This window comes from Poromitra crassiceps (assembly GCF_964638095.1).
Source record: "Poromitra crassiceps genome assembly, chromosome: 15".
Taxonomy (NCBI): Eukaryota; Metazoa; Chordata; class Actinopteri; order Beryciformes; family Melamphaidae; genus Poromitra; species Poromitra crassiceps.
Genome location: NC_139634.1, coordinates 30,787,967 through 30,811,272, shown reverse-complemented (window position 1 = coordinate 30,811,272; position 23,306 = coordinate 30,787,967). Strand labels below are relative to the sequence as shown.

At 44.1% G+C, this 23,306-nt stretch overlaps 1 protein-coding gene across 4 annotated transcripts in view; it reads right to left on the bottom strand.

The window, feature by feature from the left end:
- Positions 1 to 23,306, bottom strand: part of dlg3 (discs, large homolog 3) — a gene marked incomplete at its 5' end in the record, with an annotated part of 126,297 nt that overhangs the window by 40,444 nt on the left and 62,547 nt on the right. For all 4 annotated transcript variants that reach the window (XM_083652389.1, XM_083652388.1, XM_083652387.1 and 1 more), the window contains 2 exons: positions 1,157 to 1,207; positions 1,798 to 1,851. In XM_083652389.1, the coding sequence (XP_083508515.1) occupies positions 1,157 to 1,207; positions 1,798 to 1,851 (105 nt within the window). The remainder of the gene's footprint in view (positions 1 to 1,156; positions 1,208 to 1,797; positions 1,852 to 23,306) is intronic.

The following is a 23,306-nucleotide window of genomic DNA, read 5'->3' as shown; positions in this document are numbered from 1 at the left end:
TTTTTCTTTTCCCTGGAGTGACAAAGGACCCATTTGGATCCAGTGGATCCAGGCACACTGCTGCCTCTGACAGCCACGGCCACAGAGACACGCACCAAACAAGACAGCTGAGAAAAGACTTCGCTTTATTATTTTCTATAATTAATGAGCAACAGTCGCCACAAATTAGGACAGAGGGAGGCTGAGCCCTCCCATTGTGCTGCTCCGGAGCCAAAAAAGGAGCCACACTGGGCCCAACCACCAAATGTTACACCCCCACAGACCTTTCAAAGTGTGATTCTGCATCGTGTATTTACGCTTTCTGCAAACAGAAATGCCACTTACAGTGGAGTGAGAAGGTGGAGACTGATTCTATGCTATCTATGCTATGGGTTTGGAGTAGGGGTGTAACAATAGGCGTATTCGTACTGAACCGTTTAGGTACGCATTTTAGTACTTATACTTATTACTTATACTTATTTATACTTTAGGTTCAGTACGCATTGCAAACCCAATGAAGCAAACTGCTGAACAGTGCACGTTTTCTACAAGGATATCATGGTAAACTAAAATGAAGATGAAAAAGACAAAAGGTGTTACCATCCCCCTTTTCTCCCTTTCTCTCTGTGTCTCTCTCTATCATATGATTCTTCAATCATGTTGTTATTATTACTACTGTAATTGTTACTGTTGTGTCAGCTAGATTTAGCTAGACATATTCTCTGTGAAGTCCTCTGAGACATGCTTGTGAATTAGGGCTATACAAATAAACGTGACTTGAAACTTGACTTGTTACTGTGAAAATGATAAAATAAATAAGTAAAATAAATAATTGCCACCTGCTGATGACATGCGCATCAGCCATCATGGATTATGAAAACGCTATGCTTCACTGGTGTGCGTCTGTGCTCATCAATATACTCACATGAGATACCACACAAAGACGTTCTTACTGAAGTGATGTCAAAGCCATAACGTCACTAACATATTACCCCTTATACAATTCTTTCAAGATTTCATAATCTCAGAACAGAAGACAGAGCTGCTTACTGCCACCTAGTGGGGAGAGGTGCATCCATCTCAAAGCAAAAGGCTTTCAAATGGAGCATAATGCAGAAAATACATGAAAGAGGAAAGAGCAAAATGTGAAACAAAGGTAATCACAGGTCAAACTCACCCTCTCCAAAATGATCTCTTCATATTTATACATCCCATCACTGCCATTTACCTGTCAAAACAGTTACAAAAAAAGGTTACATCACTGAGCCTGCATTATGTCATATTCTAAAAATATATAAAGGAAAAGAACCACATTCAACAGTTTCATCTGCATGAAATCCTTGAACCGATTACCACACACAGTAATATAATATCATAATATGTTGTAGATCTGTATGTACAGGGTGAACATTAAGAGCCATGGAAATCATGACTATTGCAGAAATATATAGAAAGATACATTTTCACGATTGTTTTACTGACTAAAAAAATAGCACCATCAATTTCCTTTTCCTTGAGGTCACTGGGAAAATAAAAAGCCAAGACTCAGCTCTTTCCTTCTGCGGATATGCTCTCTGACACCAAATGCATTAAACAGCAGCGCACTCATTCCCCACAAACAGGCAGGGTCAATAGGAGAATGGACGTCGGCCCACATGGCAAACAGCATGTTGCTACCATGACGAGACCCCCTCGCCCTCCACACAGACACACGCATACGCACACAGAGGGAGTGTGAAGGAGGGAGATATATAGAGAGAGAGGGAGGGAGGGAGGGAGGGAGGGAGAGAAAGACAGAGCGAGAGAACAGATACTTACATAAGGGCCTGCATCTAGTGAGTCTGCGTTGACGATGATGGGGGGAGGGTTGGCCTGTGAATATGAAGAGATACACACACATTACCTCGCTGTGCAGATGCGCACACGCACGCACGCACACACGCACACACACACACACACACACACACACACACACAATCACTCAGGAGCAAGAGAGGGGGGGTCTCCTTTGGGTGAAATCAAGGTGTGAGCGGTGAGAGTGAGGACTGGTCAAGGTGTGAGCAGTGAGAGTGAGGACTGGTCAAGGTGTGAGCGGTGAGAGTGAGGACTGGTCAAGGTGTGAGCGGTGAGAGTGAGGACTGGTCAAGGTGTGAGCAGTGAGAGTGAGGACTGGTCAAGGTGTGAGCGGTGAGAGTGAGGACTGGTCAAGGTGTGAGCGGTGAGAGTGAGGACTGGTCAAGGTGTGAGCAGTGAGAGTGAGGACTGGTCAAGGTGTGAGCGGTGAGAGTGAGGACTGGTCAAGGTGTGAGCGGTGAGAGTGAGGACTGGTCAAGGTGTGAGCAGTGAGAGTGAGGACTGGTCAAGGTGTGAGCGGTGAGAGTGAGGACTGGTCAAGGTGTGAGCGGTGAGAGTGAGGACTGGTCAAGGTGTGAGCAGTGAGAGTGAGGACTGGTCAAGGTGTGAGCGGTGAGAGTGAGGACTGGTCAAGGTGTGAGCAGTGAGAGTGAGGACTGGTCAAGGTGTGAGCGGTGAGAGTGAGGACTGGTCAAGGTGTGAGCAGTGAGAGTGAGGACTGGTCAAGGTGTGAGCAGTGAGAGTGAGGACTGGTCAAGGTGTGAGCAGTGAGAGTGAGGACTGGTCAAGGTGTGAGCGGTGAGAGTGAGGACTGGTCAAGGTGTGAGCGGTGAGAGTGAGGACTGGTCAAGGTGTGAGCGGTGAGAGTGAGGACTGGTCAAGGTGTGAGCGGTGAGAGGACTGGTCAAGGTGTGAGCGGTGAGAGTGAGGACTGGTCAAGGTGTGAGTGGTGAGAGTGAGGACTGGTCAAGGTGTGAGCAGTGAGAGTGAGGACTGGTCAAGGTGTGAGCAGTGAGAGTGAGGACTGGTCAAGGTGTGAGTGGTGAGAGTGAGGACTGGTCAAGGTGTGAGCAGTGAGAGTGAGGACTGGTCAAGGTGTGAGCAGTGAGAGTGAGGACTGGTCAAGGTGTGAGCAGTGAGAGTGAGGACTGGTCAAGGTGTGAGCAGTGAGAGTGAGGACTGGTCAAGGTGTGAGTGGTGAGAGTGAGGACTGGTCAAGGTGTGAGCGGTGAGAGTGAGGACTGGTCAAGGTGTGAGCGGTGAGAGTGAGGACTGGTCAAGGTGTGAGCGGTGAGAGTGAGGACTGGTCAAGGTGTGAGCGGTGAGAGTGAGGACTGGTCAAGGTGTGAAAGGTGAGAGTGAGGACTGGGGCAGAGAGGGACCGCTGCTTATTGCCACGGCAGCCAGACATCCTGCGGTCACCTCATAAAACAAACGGCTTGTGTTCCAGCTGTCGGGACGATATCTCACTCCATATCACCCCCCCCCGCCCTTTCACTATCATTTCACACTGGAGAAATAACAGCGTGAGGTCTCTCAAACAGAATGCACGATTAGATGCTTCGATAACTACTTAAAGGGGGACTAACCCCCTAGATATGTATTAGAACAGTGATTTGAAAATACCTATGGAAAAAACCAAGAAATGACATATGCTCTTGTCTATACTGGACTCTTTGGCTGTGTTGAAGTCCAGATTTTTTTTCGGAAATCGACGCCATTACAGTTTGCCTACTGCCTCAAAAATAATTTATTTGAGAGGGGCCATATCTGTATAAATATCAGCAACTAGCCAACGCTGGTGGCCTGTTTGGAAAGAGCTTTGCTCAAAATGGTTGAAAGTTATATCAATTTGGTAATTCAGTGGCGAACTAGAAATGTAATTATTTTTCTGCATGTAACTCTATGGAAACTACTCAAACTACGTTACGGGAGCAAAGTGACATGGGCTCGTTAACAGCAGCACACCCACAATAGGACAAACCTCTCGCTCTGGGGTAACACAATGCGAGATTTCTCCACGTAATTCCCTCGTCTAACTAGAGATAAACCGCGCAATGAAATCCGTTTTTAATTTGCGTTTTGGGGGTTTTCGTGATTCTTGATGAAATTTAGGTAACACTTTACAATAACGTACACAAATCCTATAGTAGTTACTGATAAACTAACCATTAACTAATCGCCAGTTAATCATTCGCTAATGAAAAATTTGGCATTAGTTTATCACTAGTTAATCATAGTTAATGAGTAGGTAGTCATTAGTTAATGATTAGTATCTAATTTCCTGAGTAGAGTAGTTAATCAGTACCTAATGATTACTAAATTTCAGCTCGTGAATAGAGTAGTTAATCATTACTTAATGATTCCAAAATGTCAGTGCGTGAATGTATTAGTTAATCATTAGTTAATCTTTTTGTGTACCCTATTGTAAAGTGGTGCATCATACTCAGTAGTTTATGAATACTGAATCATTACCTGTCCATTAGTTACTCTTTTCGCACCCTAATATAAAGTGAAAGATATCCTTATCAAATAAACACTCCCTCCAGGTGAGATTCGAACCCTGAACCCCAAGATTGTTAAATTGTAAGTCTGGTTCTCTACCATCTGAGCTAACCAGCCTGTTGCTTGTTCGAGCCATACTATTGAATGTAGAGCCTGAGACCAAGTATTATAGTTTAAAGGTATATTCCACCCAAATACTACTTTCTGTCCAAGTACTTACAAGCAGTGTTGGGAGTAACTAGTTACTAAGTAACTAGTTACTGTAACTTAACTACCTTTTTCAGTAACTAGTAATCTAACTAATTACTTTTTCAAATTCAGTAACTCAGTTACAGTTACTAAAATAGTAACTGGACTAGTTACTAGTTACTTTAGGACATGAAAATAACGGACAACTTCAGAGGATTACCCAGTTTCTGATCCTCAGACCTAGTCCGGGGAAAGAGCTGCAGCCAGAGCCCCAGAGGCTAAGGACCTTGATAGGCTATAAGCCTCCCCAATAAGCGAATGTTCAATGCCACACTGTGGCACAGCAACACTAACATAATGTGTGCATTAATAACAATCGAAGCGGACTTTTAAAAGTAACGCAAAAGTTACTTTCCCTAGTAACTAATTACTTTGAAGTAACTGGTAACTTTAAAGTAATTAAATTACCTTTTGAGAGAAGTAACTAGTAACTGTAACTAATTACCAATTTTCAGTAACTTTCCCAACACTGCTTACAAGTACTTAGACATAAGTAGTATTTGGCTGAAACATACCTAAGTACTTGGACATGAAGTAGTATTTGGATGGAATATACCTTTAAAACTATAAGTATTTGGAGAGAAGGTAGTATTTGGGTGGAATATATCTTAAAAACTATAAGTACTTGAACAGAAAGTAGTATGTGGATAGGACATAATACTTAGTCTCTGACTCTACAGACCTATAGTATGGCTCTACCAAGTAACAGGCTGGTTAGCTCAGATGGTAGAGAACCAGACTTACAATTTAACAATCTTGGGGTTCAGAGTTCGAATCTCACCTGGAGGGAGTGTTTATTTGATAAGGATATCTTTCACTTTATATTAGGGTGCGAAAAGAGTAACTAATGGACAGGTAATGATTCAGTATTCATAAACTACTGAGTATGATGCACCACTTTACAATAGGGTACACAAAAAGATTAACTAATGATTAACTAATGATTAACTAATACATTCACGCACTGACATTTTGGAATCATTAAGTAATGATTAACTACTCTATTCACGAGCTGAAATTTAGTAATCATTAGGTACTGATTAACTACTCTACTCAGGAAATTAGATACTAATCATTAACTAATGACTACCTACTCATTAACTATGATTAACTAGTGATAAACTAATGCCAAATTTTTCATTAGCGAATGATTAACTGGCGATTAGTTAATGGTTCGTTTATCAGTAACTACTATAGGATTTGTGTACGTTATTGTAAAGTGTTACCGAAATTTACAGCACCTATGATTTTTCCTCATAGGGCGCAGAGCAGGACAGAGCTCTTCTCCTCCTCGGAGCACACACACACAGACAGAGCCAGTTGCTCTGCTCTGCTCCAACATCAAAGCCCCCGCCTCTCACTGCTGCTGTGTGCAGTGTGCGCGCGCCCCGCGGGTGCATGAGCGAGCAGAGCAGACTCTCCCGTTTGACTGGCCGAGAGAAAGTGCTTCCAATGAAATGTCAGACTGTGCACAGAGAGCACTGGAGAAAGTGCTCCAGACAGCAAAACACACACACAGCGAGTCAACCCCCCCCCCCCCCGTTGCTTGTACACAGTGACGATATTACAGCAGCCGATGTGTTTAGACCAGCTTTGTCACGTTGTCACGTCGTAGTATAGCGTTATATTTTACATGTGCGCTAAACTGCGACGCTATTTGTTTGCGGAAATATCAGACTGCTCTCTGCTCTCAGAGCACAGAGAACCCAGCTGCGGCCGCGCGCCCCCGGAGCCCCATGAGGCTCGTCCATGAGGTTACAGTACGACTCTCTCCTGCCCGCTCCCACCTGCCTGGGCTTGAGACAGTGCTTCCAACTCGGACTGATAATATAAACATCATCATTCGAGCTTATTCAGGTAAGATATTAATAAAGTAGTGACACATTCAGCGGGAAACTAACTATAATTAAGACATGTGCCAACTTTGACAACGTTTGGTTCAGTATTTTAAGAGCAAACTTCAATAAGAATAGGCTTGGAGTTCTGAGGAGCCGAAAGGGTACAGAGGGGGTAGGGGAGTAATTATCTTGAAATCCCATAGTCTTTGGGGACAACCTGACGTCAGGTTGTACCAAATCTCCCATTCATTTGAGAGAAAAAAAAAAAGCAGTCTTTGACCCTAAGAGGGCGCTTATGCCAGGTATGCTGCTGAAAAATGATACAAATGGTAAAATGGCAACAGTTTGGTGTCAAATGTGGAAATTCTGACCAGAATTCTTCACACATCACCCCCAAAGTCATATATATTGGTTAAAAGCTGAAAAAAAGTGTTTTGGAGGTTAGTTCTCCTTTAAGACGGTAGAGTGCTGTGACATTACTCAGCCAATATAGGCCTGTCTAAAATATTATTTTTTTATAGCATAAATTAGGAATAGATTACATAGTATAGAATATATTGGGCTGATATTTGCCTTTTATTAAATAGTGGATATCAGCAAGAAAGAGCATCCACCTGCAATATGATGGGTGTTAAAAATCAAATTTTAAATCATCATTTTATGAAAAATAATTATTCATTTAAAGGCCTAACTAAAGAATTCCCCCTTCCATTGAATAGGTGTGGTGGGTCACCCTGCCTTAAGGAGCTGCTAACCCCATTCGAATTTAATTAGCAAAGCATTCTTGGCCATGAGAATGGTCAAATTTAAACATGTTTAATATCGCCAACAAAATATAAGCTATCGGCAATTTCATCAGTTATAAATTCATAACAGTGTTTCACAGTACAATTAACTTTCCAGCTCAGTTCTATTGCGCCACCTGCTGGGTGTTTCCTTTCCACTTTAGGCCTGAGGAGAGGCCAGCAGAATCCATGGAAGGCTAGGAAGGCTGCCAGATTGCAAATGGAGAAGGAGAAGAGGGGTGAAGGAGGAGACACTGGTTTGTCCAGGAGAGGCTTATGGCCATGCTCTAGTTCAGTACGCTCACGCTGGCTGTTGGCGTTTAATTGATTTGATTGAGCTGTGTGGGTGAGGGGCTGCTGCTGACAGCGCTGCTAGGGGAGCTGCACTTCCCCAGGTCCCACACGGAAAGTCACTGGCTACCTTTCTTTCTTTCCCCAGCGCAGCTAATACCCCCGCTCTCCGCTCCCTTCAATATTAATGTCTTCACATATTGCTCTTGCTTGCTAACATGCTGCTTCCATGATTGATTTTCATTGATTCCAATCGTCCTCCTGAAACCTCAATAATCGTCATCATCACTGTGCACAATGACAGTATGGAGTATGGACACTGTATGCACAACATGCACGTTGAAAAGTGTTGGGATTAACTCAGAGGCATACCATAAGAAAACACGAAGGAGCACATGAGTTTAAATAGCACTGTTCCACTGCTCTCGATCCATACAGCTGAGTGATGCTGACTCACAGCTGGATCAGCCGGTGGTACCTGTGTTGCTCGGCAGGCACTCACTCACAAGACGAGAGAGTAACTTGAAGCACACACTTGAAAAGATCCGATGCTTTGATCAAAACCGTGCTTCAACACACAGACTGTGTGCAACTCCCCGGTGTCATTTGGTTTTTCCCCGACGCTTTGTGATTCTCTGTGCGAGCTCTCTGGTAATGAAGGTTGCACCCCAGATCAGCGGTGAACAGGACTCTGGATTTGACCTGCTGCTACCACTGTGTGATGTGCTATGACTCCCTGTGTGATGTGCTATGACTCCGGACAGCTGTGGCCACAACCCCACAAACCCCCCCTCCCTCCCTCCTTCCCTCCCTTCGCCTCAGTCAGCACAATCAGGCTTTAGTTGTAATCTGCATATGGGCTAACAGATGTTCACGACTGTGCTTGCGTGTGCGCACGTTTCTCGTGAACGCGTTTCACCTTTTCCTCTTTCATCTTCAAAATACCCAACACATAACAACACACACCCGACATCCACCATGTGTGTGTTGATGGTAAGGTGACTTTGAAATGGTAGCAGTATTGAAAATAACCCACAACCAAGTCCCATACAAGCAAGCAGCACACAAGGTAGTGGTTGAAGTATAGCCTGAGGGCAACATAGGGATATACACTAGCAACTATTTTCCCGCTGTGACTGACACAGGCTAACATAGTGAATTCAATGCTGTGACACCACACAAGAGCTAGTCTCACGTGGTCAGACCCAACATCTTACGTCAGCACGCTTCCAGTGACGGAGGGTGTGAATCACAAGTCAGCATTTCCGGGTTTTGCCAGAAGAATTACCTACGGTAAAAATATGAGTCCGGCTCTCTGCATGCATTGGTGCATCATGTCTCTGGTGCATGGTGCATCGTTCAAAATGTACCGCCCCACGAGTTGGTTCACGACGTCCGTGATTGGTCAATTCATAATGTCTGTCACGCATTTTTTTTTTTTTTTTTGTTTTTTTGTTAATATTTTATTTAGCAATTAAAAAAAATTTAAACACAGAAAAACTAAAAAACTAACAAACTCAGATACAGGAAAAGAAAAGAAAAGAAAAGAAGAAAAAACATACATACACTAGTGCCACCAGTTACATACAGCTTATAAATATATATAAATTGTGCTTGTAAATATATATATACATATATAAATGAGTGGGATCCCACATGAGGGAGAAAGACCGGCCGGGCGAATCACCCGTCACCCCTAACCTCGTCAAGGTAGGCCAGAAACGGGTCCCAAATAGTTTGAAATCTCCCAGGTGAGTTGGTCCTCAAGAACCTGAGTCTCTCCATTCGTATAACAGAGATCATGTCCGCCAACCACGACTGAAAAGATGGTGGCGTGGGGGACTTCCATTTCTGCAGAATGAGTTTCTTGGCAACAATTGTATTTTGTTTTGTTCTTAGGGGGTGGTCCTTAACTACTTTTCAAGAGTTGTGCACATGTGCACAACTTTTTGTGTTTTGTCCACAACGTGGGTCGTGGACAAAACAAGACATTAGAGGATGTCATCTTGGGCTTTGGGAAAAACTGAACGACATTTTTCATCATTTTATAGACCAAACAACTAATCGATTAATCGAGAAAATAATCGACAGATTAACCGACAATGAAAATAATTGTTAGTTGCAGCCCTACTGTATACCACGCGACAAATGCAACAGCTAGAGCATAAAGCTAGTAGTGCTTATCATACGTATCAGCTGCTAGAGCATAAAGCTAGCAGTGCTTATCATACGTATCAGCTAGAGCATAAAGCTAGCAGTGCTTATCATACATATCAGCTAGAGCATAAAGCTAGCAGTGCTTATCATACGTATCAGCTGCTAGAGCATGAAGCTAGCAGTGCTTATCATACGTATCAGCTAGAGCATAAAGCTAGCAGTGCTTATCATATGTATCAGCTAGAGCATAAAGCTAGCAGTACTTATCATATGTATCAGCTAGAGCATAAAGCTAGCAGTGCTTATCATACGTATCAGCTAGAGCATAAAGCTAGCAGTGCTTATCATATGTATCAGCTAGAGCATAAAGCTAGCAGTGCTTATCATACATATCAGCCAGAGCATAAAGCTAGCAGTGCTTATCATACGTATCAGCTGCTAGAGCATAAAGCTAGCAGTGCTTATCATACGTATCAGCTGCTAGAGCATAAAGCTAGCAGTACTTATCATACGTATCAGCTAGAGCATAAAGCTAGCAGTGCTTATCATACGTATCAGCTGCTAGAGCATAAAGCTAGCAGTGCTTATCATACGTATGAGCTGCTAGAGCATAAAGCTAGCAGTGCTTATCATACGTATCAGCTAGAGCATAAAGCTAGCAGTACTTATCATACGTATCAGCTACTAGAGCATAAAGCTAGCAGTGCTTATCATACGTATCAGCTACTAGAGCATAAAGCTAGCAGTGCTTATCATACGTATGAGCTGCTAGAGCATAAAGCTAGCAGTGCTTATCATACGTATCAGCTGCTAGAGCATAAAGCTAGCAGTGCTTATCATACGTATGAGCTGCTAGAGCATAAAGCTAGCAGTGCTTATCATACGTATCAGCTAGAGCATAAAGCTAGCAGTACTTATCATACGTATCAGCTAGAGCATAAAGCTAGCAGTGCTTATCATACGTATCAGCTAGACTAGAGCATAAAGCTAGCAGTGCTTATCATACGTATCAGCTAGAGCATAAAGCTAGCAGTGCTTATCATACGTATCAGCTAGAGCATAAAGCTAGCAGTGCTTATCATACGTATCAGCTAGAGCATAAAGCTAGCAGTGCTTATCATACGTATGAGCTGCTAGAGCATAAAGCTAGCAGTGCTTATCATACGTATCAGCTAGAGCATAAAGCCAGCAGTGCTTATCATACGTATCAGCTAGAGCATAAAGCTAGCAGTGCTTATCATACGTATCAGCTAGAGCATAAAGCTAGCAGTGCTTATCATACGTATCAGCTAGAGCATAAAGCTAGCAGTGCTTATCATACGTATCAGCTAGAGCATAAAGCTAGCAGTGCTTATCATACATATCAGCTGCTAGAGCATAAAGCCAGCAGTGCTTATCATACGTATCAGCTAGAGCATAAAGCTAGCAGTGCTTATCATACATATCAGCTGCTAGAGCATAAAGCCAGCAGTGCTTATCATACGTATCAGCTAGAGCATAAAGCTAGCAGTGCTTATCATACGTGTGAGCTGCTAGAGCATAAAGCTAGCAGTGCTTATCATACATATCAGCTGCTAGAGCATAAAGCCAGCAGTGCTTATCATACGTATCAGCTAGAGCATAAAGCTAGCAGTGCTTATCATACGTGTGAGCTGCTAGAGCATAAAGCTAGCAGTGCTTATCATACGTATCAGCTAGAGTAAGGTGACCAGACGTCCCCGATTTTCGGGGACAGTCCCCGTTTTTGGTGACCTGTCCCCGGCTGGAGCTGTCCCTGAAAATGTCCCCGATTTTCTACTGGCGTCTGCGGCCGATATGACTCCAGCTCTAGCAGGATCATTCTTAAATCTCGAGTGAAGATACTTACAGGGTATGTCTGTAAGACCTACACAGCATCCATTGGGACCAACAATGCCATGCTACCTTGTCGGGAAGGAGCTAAATAATGAATTTTGAAAAACCGGCATATATGGTCAATTTCAAAGGGAACCCTTGACCGTTCTCATCTCAAGATATCTGAATGAGAATGGATTCTATGAGTCAATGTTTTGATCCAGGCATCCAACAAGTGGTTACATGTTCTGCTGCAGCTCTTTCACTAGATCTTGAAGAATGAAGAAGCAATTAGGACTCCACCGAAATTACTTTTTGAGATCTGAGGCTTTTCATAAAACATCTGGCGCTGTAGGTTCAGAAGGCCAGGCCAAAGCTGCTGGGGAACACATTGACATTTTGTAAAGGGGCACAGTGAATGACGTGTGTGTGTGTGTGTGTGTGTGTGGGGGGGGGTGTACTGTTTATTACAGTACAACAGCCATGGACAAAATAAATGAAACTGGAATCATCCCCCTTTATTATTTCATAGGTAATAACATTGGATATTTTTATGATATATTGATTGCCGGACTGGAAATGTCCCCGATTTTCATTTGATAAATCTGGTCACCTTAAGCTAGAGCATAAAGCAAGCAGTGCTTATCATACGTATCAGCTAGAGCATAAAGCTAGCAGTGCTTATCATACGTATCAGCTAGAGCAGTGGTTCTCAACTGGTGTAGCCTCAGGACCCACTATTTTCCTTGTCATGAAGTCGCAACCCAAATTTCAGATTTTTTTTTAAACCACTCAAATTTATTGCACAAAAAATAGCGCATTAATTTAATACACAATGCCTTCATGCACTGTCAAATTAACAAAAAAGTGCAACAGAAGTGTAACTAGGGCTAAAAACCAATTGAAATAAGGCAGACTTGAATTACAGGCCTATATGTTTTTAAATTTAAACAAGTCAAACTGGTCATGCTCAGAAAGTCTTATTTGAACTGTATGAAATATGAAATAAAAGGCAGACCTATCTTGAATTACATGCCTATATGTTTTTAAACAAGTTAATAATAATAATAATAATGATAATAAAACAAGTTAACCTGGTCATGCTAATCCAGTTTCAATAGTCTGAATTTAACTAATATTAAATAAAAAGGCAGACTTTTCTTGAATCACAGGCAGGCTATATGCTTTTTAGTTAAACTGGTCATAACTTTTAATTAAACTGGGGCCATGCTAATCCAGTTTCAATCATCTGAATTGAACTAAAATTAAATATGAAATGAAAAGGCAGACTTCTCTTGAATTACAGGCAGAGCATATGCTTCAGCTTGTTAAACAAGTAAAACTGGTCAGGCTAATCCAGTTTCAATAATCTGAATTTAACTCAAATGAAATATGAAAAAAAAAAAAAAAAAAAAAAAAAAAAAATTGGCCAATGCCGCGACCCAATCAAAACGGCCCCGCGACCCACCTTTGGGTCGCGACCCACCAGTTGAGAAACGCTGAGCTAGAGCATAAAGCTAGCAGTGCTTATCATACGTATCAGCTAGAGCATAAAGCTAGCAGTGCTTATCATACGTATCAGCTAGAGCATAAAGCTAGCAGTGCTTATCATACTATGAGCTGCTAGAGCATAAAGCTAGCAGTGCTTATCATACGTATCAGCTGCTAGAGCATAAAGCTAGCAGTGCTTATCATACGTATCAGCTGCTAGAGCATAAAGCTAGCAGTGCTTATCATACGTATCAGCTGCTAGAGCATAAAGCTAGCAGTGCTTATCATACTATGAGCTGCTAGAGCATAAAGCTAGCAGTGCTTATCATACGTATCAGCTAGAGCATAAAGCTAGCAGTGCTTATCATACGTATCAGCTGCTATAGCATAAAGCTAGCAGTACTTATCATACGTATCAGCTGCTAGAGCATAAAGCTAGCAGTGCTTACTGCTTATCATACGTATCAGCTGCTAGAGCATAAAGCTAGCAGTACTTATCATACGTATCAGCTGCTAGAGCATAAAGCTAGCAGTGCTTATCATACGTATCAGCTGCTAGAGCATAAAGCTAGCAGTACTTATCATACGTATCAGCTGCTAGAGCATAAAGCTAGCAGTGCTTATCATACGTATCAGCTGCTAGAGCATAAAGCTAGCAGTACTTATCATACGTATCAGCTGCTAGAGCATAAAGCTAGCAGTACTTATCATACGTATCAGCTGCTAGAGCATAAAGCTAGCAGTACTTATCATACGTATCAGCTGCTAGAGCATAAAGCTAGCAGTACTTATCATACGTATCAGCTGCTAGAGCATAAAGCTAGCAGTACTTATCATACGTATCAGCTGCTAGAGCATAAAGCTAGCAGTACTTATCATACGTATCAGCTGCTAGAGCATAAAGCTAGCAGTGCTTATCATACGTATGAGCTGCTAGAGCATAAAGCTAGCAGTGCTTATCATGGGGTTCCTCTGCCTTTCCGACATGCTGCCACTCCGAACGTTAACTTCCATTATTCGGACTGGCGGTCGTTCACCTTAGAAGCCGCAATGCCGACCTTAGGTTTAGGCGTGGGGGTGGGAGAGGTTAGGTTTTGGGTTAGGGTCTGGGGGAGGTTAGGTTTAGGCATGGGGGGAGGTTAGGTTTGGCGTGGGGGCTGGGAGAGGTTAGTGAAAAACGGGGAATATAGACCCTCTTTCGGAGTGCCGATATTTCGGAGTGGCAGAACGTCGGAATGGCAGCACGTCGGAGTGGCAGCATGTAACCGCTTATCATACGTATCTGCTAGAGCATAAAGCTAGCAGTGCTTCATACGCAACAATTGTTAGTTAACTTGACCAGTGCAATGGGATGTGCAGCAGTATTCACTCTAAGACCCTATAAATACAGTTTCAACGACAATAAAGCCATCAGTCGTATAAAACAGCAGCATTATCCTAGTCTGGGATTTCTGGGTAATCCCTGTATCTCACATAACAAGTAAACAAAAAGAATAGTGGAAGATAATCTCAACATGGGTAATCTTCTATTTGACCCCCATAGTAGAGTACCGGTATGTGTTGTCTTATCGTGGGAATTAGAAAGGAGAATTAAGAGGACTTAATTTGGTCATTAAAGGAGAATTTCGTTTTTTTTTTAACCTGGACCCCTCTCCTCACATTAATTATGATCTGACGACTCACCCAGCGATCTCCGCGGCGTTTCTGGCCGTCCTAGCGTTGTTTTGAGATCAATAGCATCCAAGCCAGTCGTAAAATGGAGCTCCGAGGGGGCAAAGTGCAGCCTGTCTTTCCTGCATGTAAATAGCCTGTTTTATTTCCGTTTTCGCCACATATCGTCATAATCTCATCCCTCAACAAGCACCAGACTGATATTCCCCCCAGGGCTGTTTCCTGGTGTCTCCCAGGGATCAAATTACCTCATTCGTGATCTCGGTCACCAAGTCTCGTCAAGTCCCGCGATACTTTCCTGCCGGCTGGCCAACTGGCTGAGCTCCTCCGAAATCGGCGCTGCACGCACCTTCACTAACATTATAGGGCATATACTTAACATTATCGTTTGAAATCCTCTTTACAGCATCTAAAAATATATATATACCGTAATTTCCGCACTATAAGCCGCACCGGAGTATAAGCCGCAGCAGCAAAATTGCCTGTTTGTTACATATATAAGCCGCACCGGACTATAAGCCGCAGGTGTTTTAATGTTTTTATTTTTTTATTTTTTTTATTGTGTTTTAATGTTTAATTACCATATGTAAGGGTTCATGCACAGAGGGGATTGTCGGGAAAGAGATGGCTGTTTGAGGAAGCTCCCATTTATTAACATTTCAACAAAACAACATAACACAACACCACCTGTGTTTTTTTTTACAGTGCACACAGTGTCCGCGGTGTGGTGAAAAGAGGGCAAGAGAGGAAATTAAAACAGAAGTGGATTTATAGTTAGAAAGAGTGCTAAAGAAGAGAGAATTCTGTTTTTTTTTCGTTTTTTTCCCCGAAAAAACCCATAGATAAGCCGCACCGTTATATAAGCCGCAGGGCCAAAAAACGGGGAAAAAGCCGCGGCTTATAGTCCGAAATTTACGGTATATATATATGCACCATTTCAAAAGTATCGTTTTAGCATCGGTATCAGAAAAATAGGAAACGATACCATCTCTAGTGAGATCACGTGCAAAGTAAATCAGCATTGTTTTTCGATGAAGTTCTCCTGCATGGAGGTAGAAGGTGAGACACTGAAAGGTGACAGATGCGGTGCATGAGTGTGATGGAGGGCTATGGCTGGAATTAACCAAATCTGGATAAAGACGATCATAAATCCCTTAATTTCCTTTTAATTCAAAACACTAATCATTGAAGGCTGTTTTCCCAGCCAGCTGTTGCTGTGCACATCTGCCCAGCTGCTGCAATGCAGGGCCCAGGCTCGGCTTTGGCAGAGTACACACGCACACACCGCACATGCACACAGACGGCGAGTCCAGGCTGCTCTCCCAGTGGGACAGCATTACGACGACTCCCCACTGACCGCCAGAAGTGATGAAAACCCACTCGCTACAGTGCTTTCTCTCTCTCACCCCATTCTCATATTCATCCATCTGTTCGCTACCATTCTCCAAAATTCATATTTATGAATCTATCGTTTTCTTCTTCTATCCATTCATCTTCGATTCTGTCTGTCTGTTGTTGTCCCTCGTGTATCGTCATGTCCCCGTGGCATTGCACCACACAACGCTAACTTGGCTGCAGACCCTTGGGACAGTAAAGCTACAAAGACTCCCACTGAACCTTGGCAAGCGCGGCCAGGGCACAGGCTCCATCCAAATTGTTAAATAATCAATGCATTCCCATGGTAACCAGCGCCTGCACGGTATTGGCCTGTAGGCCCACTTAGCCGCCTCCCCCTGCTTCACCTCTCTGGGCTCTTGCTGCAGTTTATGCGGCTTCTGTCTTGCACATGCCTGGCCATGGGCTGGATCTGCTCCACTGCCTTCAGTGCTGCCTGTCCACATCACATGCGCTCCTTTCACAAATCCATACGTAGTTAGTGACTGAAATGGCAACCTCACCTGCCATTTGTGACTGGAGAGACATACTGTATGTCCAAAAAGACCATTATGGTTGAAGGATTGACCCGACCAAATATCACACGTCTCTATTGGTGTCCAAAGACGCGGTTCCTGATCATTTTGTCTCAATGACGCACATGTATCAGCTAACACTACATATTATCTGATCATACTGTATTATCATAAGACAGATTAGATTCTCATGAAAAACTGCACAGTAAAAATGCTCTGATTCTTCTTCTTTTTTTTTTACTTTAACAATGCCGCTGATCGAATGAGCTTAAAGGAACACTCCGCCCATTTTCAACCAGCTTTGTATCATTAGAACATCAGTAGTATATCAGAAAACTGTAAACGGTTTTGAAGTCTGTCATTTAATTTGACAGTTATTGAGTGTTAAAGTGTGGACCAGTGACATCACTGGTCCACACTAACTCAAATTAATAACTCATTAACTCAAATCAACTCTCAATAACTGTCAAACTAGATGAATGATGAATAGTTTGACAGTTATTGAGAGTTGATTTGAGTTAATGAGTTATTAATTTGACTTAGTGTGGACCAGTGATGTCACTGGTCGACACTTTAACACTCAATAACTGTCAAATTAAATGACAGACTTCAAAACCGTTTACAGTTTTCTGATATACTACTGATGTCCTAATGATACAATGCTGGTTGAAAATGGGCGGATTATTCCTTTAAATATCCTTAGACACACCTCTCTTATGTGTTGGTCAGTGGTGTAATGGTAAAAAATAAAATAAAGGGTGGGAAAGCTGTGAACTGCAGATGCTCATCATCACTATACAGCAAAGCACCTATTATAATAATACAAGAAAATATTTCACAAATAAAAAGGGGGCGGGGCAAACACAGTATAGGTGGCTTCACCCTCTACTGTATCGCTGTTGCTGACAATAGCTGCCACATCTGAGGAAGCTAAAACCCTGGCTACTCTTCACCTGTCAGCGTTACATGTTCTGCTTGTGTTTTCAAATCCACAAGGATTCAGCATATCCATAACAATGGCAAGCGGACAGGGCAATAACCCTCTCTTTCTTAACAAACATTTCCACATCACTTCCTCCCTCGCCGGGCACACCGCCATGGCAGCTCGGTCTCCCATGGTGACATCACAGTGAAATATGACAGCCAACCCCCGGCGCTCAGATGAGGAGCCCAGTCAGTCAAATGATACAGCGGATGCTGAAGGGAGCCCTCTCCCTCTCCCTGTGCCTGCAGTCAGAGCTGATGGCAGATAGGGAAACAAGGCGTGCTTATGCTATCTACAAACTGCAATTGTCTCTCCCGTTTCTCCAGGAAGTGCATGATGCCTTTGGTGGTGTTGCGTTCATGTTTTCCTGCAGAATGCTGGGATGAGAGACGCAGCGGTGCTGCTCTGATCCTCTGGCTCTCATTGGCCTCTTGTATGCCACGCTGCAGTCCAATCAATACCTACTCAATTACCATGCACCCAACATCTCATTCACGCTGTGGCCCCTGTGCCAGAGGAGAGAGGGAAGGAGACTGTGGCCCCTGTGCCGGAGGAGGAGAGGGAAGGAGACTGTGGCCCCTGTGCCGGAGGAGGAGAGGGAAGGAGACTGGGGCCCCTGTGCCGGAGGAGGAGAGGGAAGGAGACTGGGGCCCCTGTGCCGGAGGAGGAGAGGGGAGGAGACTGTGGCCCCTGTGCCGGAGGAGGAGAGGGAAGGAGACTGGGGCCCCTGTGCCGGAGGAGGAGAGGGGAGGAGAATGTGGCCCCTGTGCCGGAGGAGGAGAGGGAAGGAGACTGGGGCCCCTGTGCCGGAGGAGGAGAGGGAAGGAGACTGGGGCCCCTGTGCCGGAGGAGGAGAGGGGAGGAGACTGTGGGCCCTGTGCCGGAGGAGGAGAGGGGAGGAGACTGTGGGCCCTGTGCCGGGGAGGGGAGAGAGAAGGAGACTGGGGCCCCTGTGTCGGGGAGGGGAGAGGGAAGGAGACTGTGGCCCCTGTGCCGGGGAGGGGAGAGAGAAGGAGACTGGGGCCCCTGTGCCGGGGAGGGGAGAGGGAAGGAGACTGGGGCCCCTGTGCCGGTGAGGGGAGAGGGAAGGAGACTGTGGCCCATGTGCCGGAGGAGGAGAGGGAAGGAGACTGTGGCCCCTGTGCCGGTGAGGGGAGAGGGAAGGAGACTGGGGCCCCTGTGCCGGAGGAGGAGAGGGAAGGAGACTGTGGCCCCTGTGCCGGGGAGGGGAGGGAAGGAGACTGTGGCTCCTGTGCCGGGAGGGAGGGGAGGGAAGGAGACTGTGGCCCCTGTGCCGGGGAGGGGAGAGGGAAGGAGACTGGGGCCCCTGTGCCGGGGAGGGGAGAGGGAAAGAGACTGGGGCCCCTGTGCCGGAGGAGGAGAGGGAAGGAGACTGGGGCCCCTGTGCCGGGGAGGGGAGAGGGAAGGAGAGACATTGTGGCCCCTGTGCCAGAGGGGAGAGGGGAGGAGAGAGGCAAGGTGAGACCAGGAGCGCCAGATGGACCGAGGCAGAGAGGGATGAACGCACGGCAGCGCGAGGCGTTTTACTCAGGGAGCTGTTGTCAAACTGCGATGTGGCGTCCTTTGTCTGAGACGAAGGCGTAATAACGAGATGTAATAAAAGAACATCCCATAGCGCTAAAGGTCAACTGTTCCTTCTCCCGTCTTACAAGGCTCGGCTGAATTCAGCCTTTCGTTTCCACGAGGCAGCCACAAGGAAATTAATTAGTTCACGCATAAAACAGCCCATTAAAAAAAAAGAACGAGTTTTCCGATGTGACGGGTATGACTGAGCATTGTGACTATGCCACCCCCCCCCCCCCCCCCCAACACACACACACACACACACATTTGCGAAAGCATAATTAATAGCCCGTCACAGCTGTCAGCGGCACTCCCCTCCTCATCTTTATGTAATATTACCAAAGCATGCTCTGGCTTACCTCTCTGTCACGGTGATCAGCTCCAAATGGGAGCTAGCTAGTTTGACCTTCAGGAGTGCAGCCACACAGGGAAAAGTACTTAGCATCACGCATATTCATAACAAACCAGCGTCGCTTGAGTATTGCATTATGTCACTTCACTACTGCTTTTTCCCATTCCTCCCAACTTGTGTTGTTCAATGTTATTGTAATCGTAACCCTAATTGATTCTCATTTGTAATTTTCTATTTATGTTTGTGAACATAAATGTTATAGTAAATGTTATGTTACTATTCTTTTTATACTGAGAATGTGTATACATTGACAACATTATGATCTATATATGAGCGGTCAGTGTTGGATGTCCACAGAGAAGTTGCAATACAATACAGTTGTGTGTTGTGAAGGAGGGAATAATCAGCAGAATAGCAAATTGGCATCCAACCATTGATAGTACATAGAATGGATGAAGCCAGCGTGACGTCACCCATTGGGTTTTGATAGCAGAAAATGAGGCTTGAATCTCCCGCTTCCTGCTCATCGTTGATTGGTTGAATGGATTAACTTTACACGGAAGTACGGGGAGAGAGGGCTGTTAAAACACTAGTAGAAGAAGAAGAAGGAGGAGGGGGCGGCTGCCCCTAGCGGCTGCCGGGGGAGTTTCCGAATTTGTCTCACAGGCTTGAACGACTGCCATCTTGTTGTTCGCTTCTGTTTGCTAGCTTGCTCGCTGGCTGGCTGGTTGCAGTGGTGAAATGGTCCAGGACAACAAATATAATAACTTTTAGTCCGAAGGTATGGGCGAGTAGGAGTCCAGCCAGCCGACCACCGTCTTGTCCGGGGCCTGGCCAAGAGACCATGGTGTGGTGTGATCCTGGTGCATTGTGCCTGGTGTGAGTCTCCAGCCTGCTAGCTGCTGCTAAGCCTCCACAAGGTAAACTGCTATTATACTTATCTCTGGGCAAACTCTAAAATTGATAACTGAGGTGGATTTGGTCGCGCACTTGGTGCTCTGCTATGTTGGACTCGTTGGACTGTTTGAGTGATGCTCATGTTTGTAAGCTAACGCTAGCTCGATTAGCATCGTGTGCTAACGTGTGAGCACCGTTATAGCCTACTTTAACTGAAATTTGGTGGCATTATGTTATAGTAATTAAATATAACACGGTGTCGTTTGTTTCTTCAAGGGATGGCCGTCGGAGTACCATGGTGGAGCAGGAACAGCACAACAGAACAGAGGCACATTGTCCCTTGGTCAAATTATTTGTGAAAATGAATGCTACGTTTTGATTCCCATGTGCATATTACTGTGAGAATATTGCTGATCATCAGTTGTTCAACCTAAGATATTGCAATAACATAAGCTAAATGCTGACAGATTTGAGACTTTTGATAGATTTACTTTGAGCCATTTGGTATGTATCTGCCAGTGTGTTTTTGTCAATAAACATTGCCAACAAAGAACCTTGTTGTGTAGGCTATGTGCTAAGTAAATCATGTACCCGAATGTACCCCAAATCTCATAGAACGAGCCCATTATAGTTGTCTGGTCAGAGCAGGCAGGTTGTTAATAAGATGTGATATAAAGATATTTGATGTCGAGTGAACCAGCTTCGACCAAATGACCAGGAAGAAGAATGAAGATGGAGAACCAACCGACTGCTTCAAATCAACAAATGATTTATATTTATTGAAATATGGTTATCTCTAACAATTCGACATAAACAAAGGCTACACCATGCAACATATATTTTGATATCATTCAAACTTAAAGAATGGTTAATTTTCCACCATGGTAGGCTGTACTGCTGTGAAATGGTTACCTATATTTGTATCAAGTGTTGCTTGGTAGATTATCTATATATGCCTAATTTACCAGTAGACATATTCGTGCAAGACCTTAGGCTATGTTGAGTTATATCGATCTGATAAAGTATGTTTTAAAATAAGGATAACAAATTGCTGAGCTTGGCGGATGCCTCAAGACAAGTATGTATCATTTTTAAATGTCCAATACCATACAGAAAAGCAAATTGAACAAACGACCAACAGCATTCAAGTCTGCAAAAACTTGTGATGTTATGTCCCGTTAACATATAACCTTATGACGCTTACTGTATAACATGGACAGACCATTTAACGTTAGGCTACTTTACATACCGTTAGATAACGTTAAATGGTCCGCCATGTTATGAGCGTCACGTTACATGTATGCCATCTATACAGTTACGTGTGTCTACTAACATTATTAAAATATCATAAAGTAGCGCTATTTTCTGATAATTTGCTAAAGTATGACTTGCTATCTGCTAGCCATACTAGCCTTGTTTTGCTAGGTTTTCTTATTCGTGTACTTTCCGCAGACTAGATGCCTTTGCGGCACATTGCTGCCTCTAACGGGCGGAGGTATTACTGTTTCCCAATATCCGAAGTATATCGCCTATTTTCCTCGAAATGGGGCTATAATTAAAAAAACTGGAGCCTTGAGAGCATGAAAAATACTTGAAATTGTTTTTTCAGACCATAAACTCATTTGTAAAGTGTTTATTTAAGACAGAGACCGAGAGAGAAGTTGGCTCGTTTCACATAGAGTTGAATGGACGTTCAGGGATGATGTTACACAAGCTGCGCCCCCCACTGGCCATTTGAGAGTATGGCAACTTCCGCATAGGACTCAAAAAGAGACTGCCTGTAATGGCCACTGCATCCAACTCTGTTAATCCTGTACAGTGCAGTGGTCCCCAAACTGGCGTATCATATGTGTATGCCTAGGGGTACGTGGAGGTACTACAGGGGGTACTTGAGTTATCATTCATTCATTGCAACAGATGCTAGAGTGTTCTCTTGCAGTTTGCTAAGAAAAATGTTGTCGTTGGGGTAAAGGGGGTACTGAAGCCAGAACCACTGCTGTATAGCGCATCAACCACGAAATCTGTAACTGATGTAATTATTCCCACGATCACACAGTCTATAACAGGCCCAAGCACAGACATTGAAAGGCATGGGGTAAATTAGCATATCGTGTGCTGCGGTGAGGTTAAACACTCATGACAAAAAACTAATCTTAAAAGAATGGAAGTCTTCTACTTCGCCTTCTTTCCAGTTGTGGTTGACGGACATGACCTCAGTTGTGCGGATGGAGAGACAAGGACCAATTCACTGGACAAATTCTCGGCCATTTGGGACCCGTTTCTGGCCTACCCGGATGAGGTCAGGGGGGATGAATGACTCGCCTGACTGGACTCTTAAGGCTTTTGCACACCAAGTCCGTATTTTCGTCCGAAATTGACGCACGAAAAAAAGAAAGAATACGACCTCATTTGTGTCAATCATCGTTGACACACCGAGTCCGACAATTACGTCCGTCATTTAAGTTTTCGGACGAGGTTCGATTTTCTGCGTTTTTCGCATCAGTCAATAGATTTTTGCGAGCTGGGACCCGTCTGTGTTTTCAGATGACGGATTAAAAAACACGCATACGAAAACAATCGGACTGTGTGTGCAAAGACCTTTATTGTCCCATCTTGAGCCGCATTTTATTATAAGCACTTTATTCAAATGGTAACTATGTTGTAATATTGAATGTTATATGTCTTTCTTTTCTTTTTCTTTAATTTTTCTTTTCCTGTGTCTGAGCATGTTTGTTTTTGTTTTGTACATGTTTTGAACAAGCTCCCCTCATGGTCACTAGTTGCTAGCCCGTGTTGCTAAGCTGAGAGAAGCACTTAGTCCTCTGACTCTGGTGTTTTGGATGCTGTGCTGAGTGCCGGTGACGGAGGAGCAAAGACAGTGTGCTGCCATTTTGATGCTTAGACCTCGGTAGAATTCTTGAATGT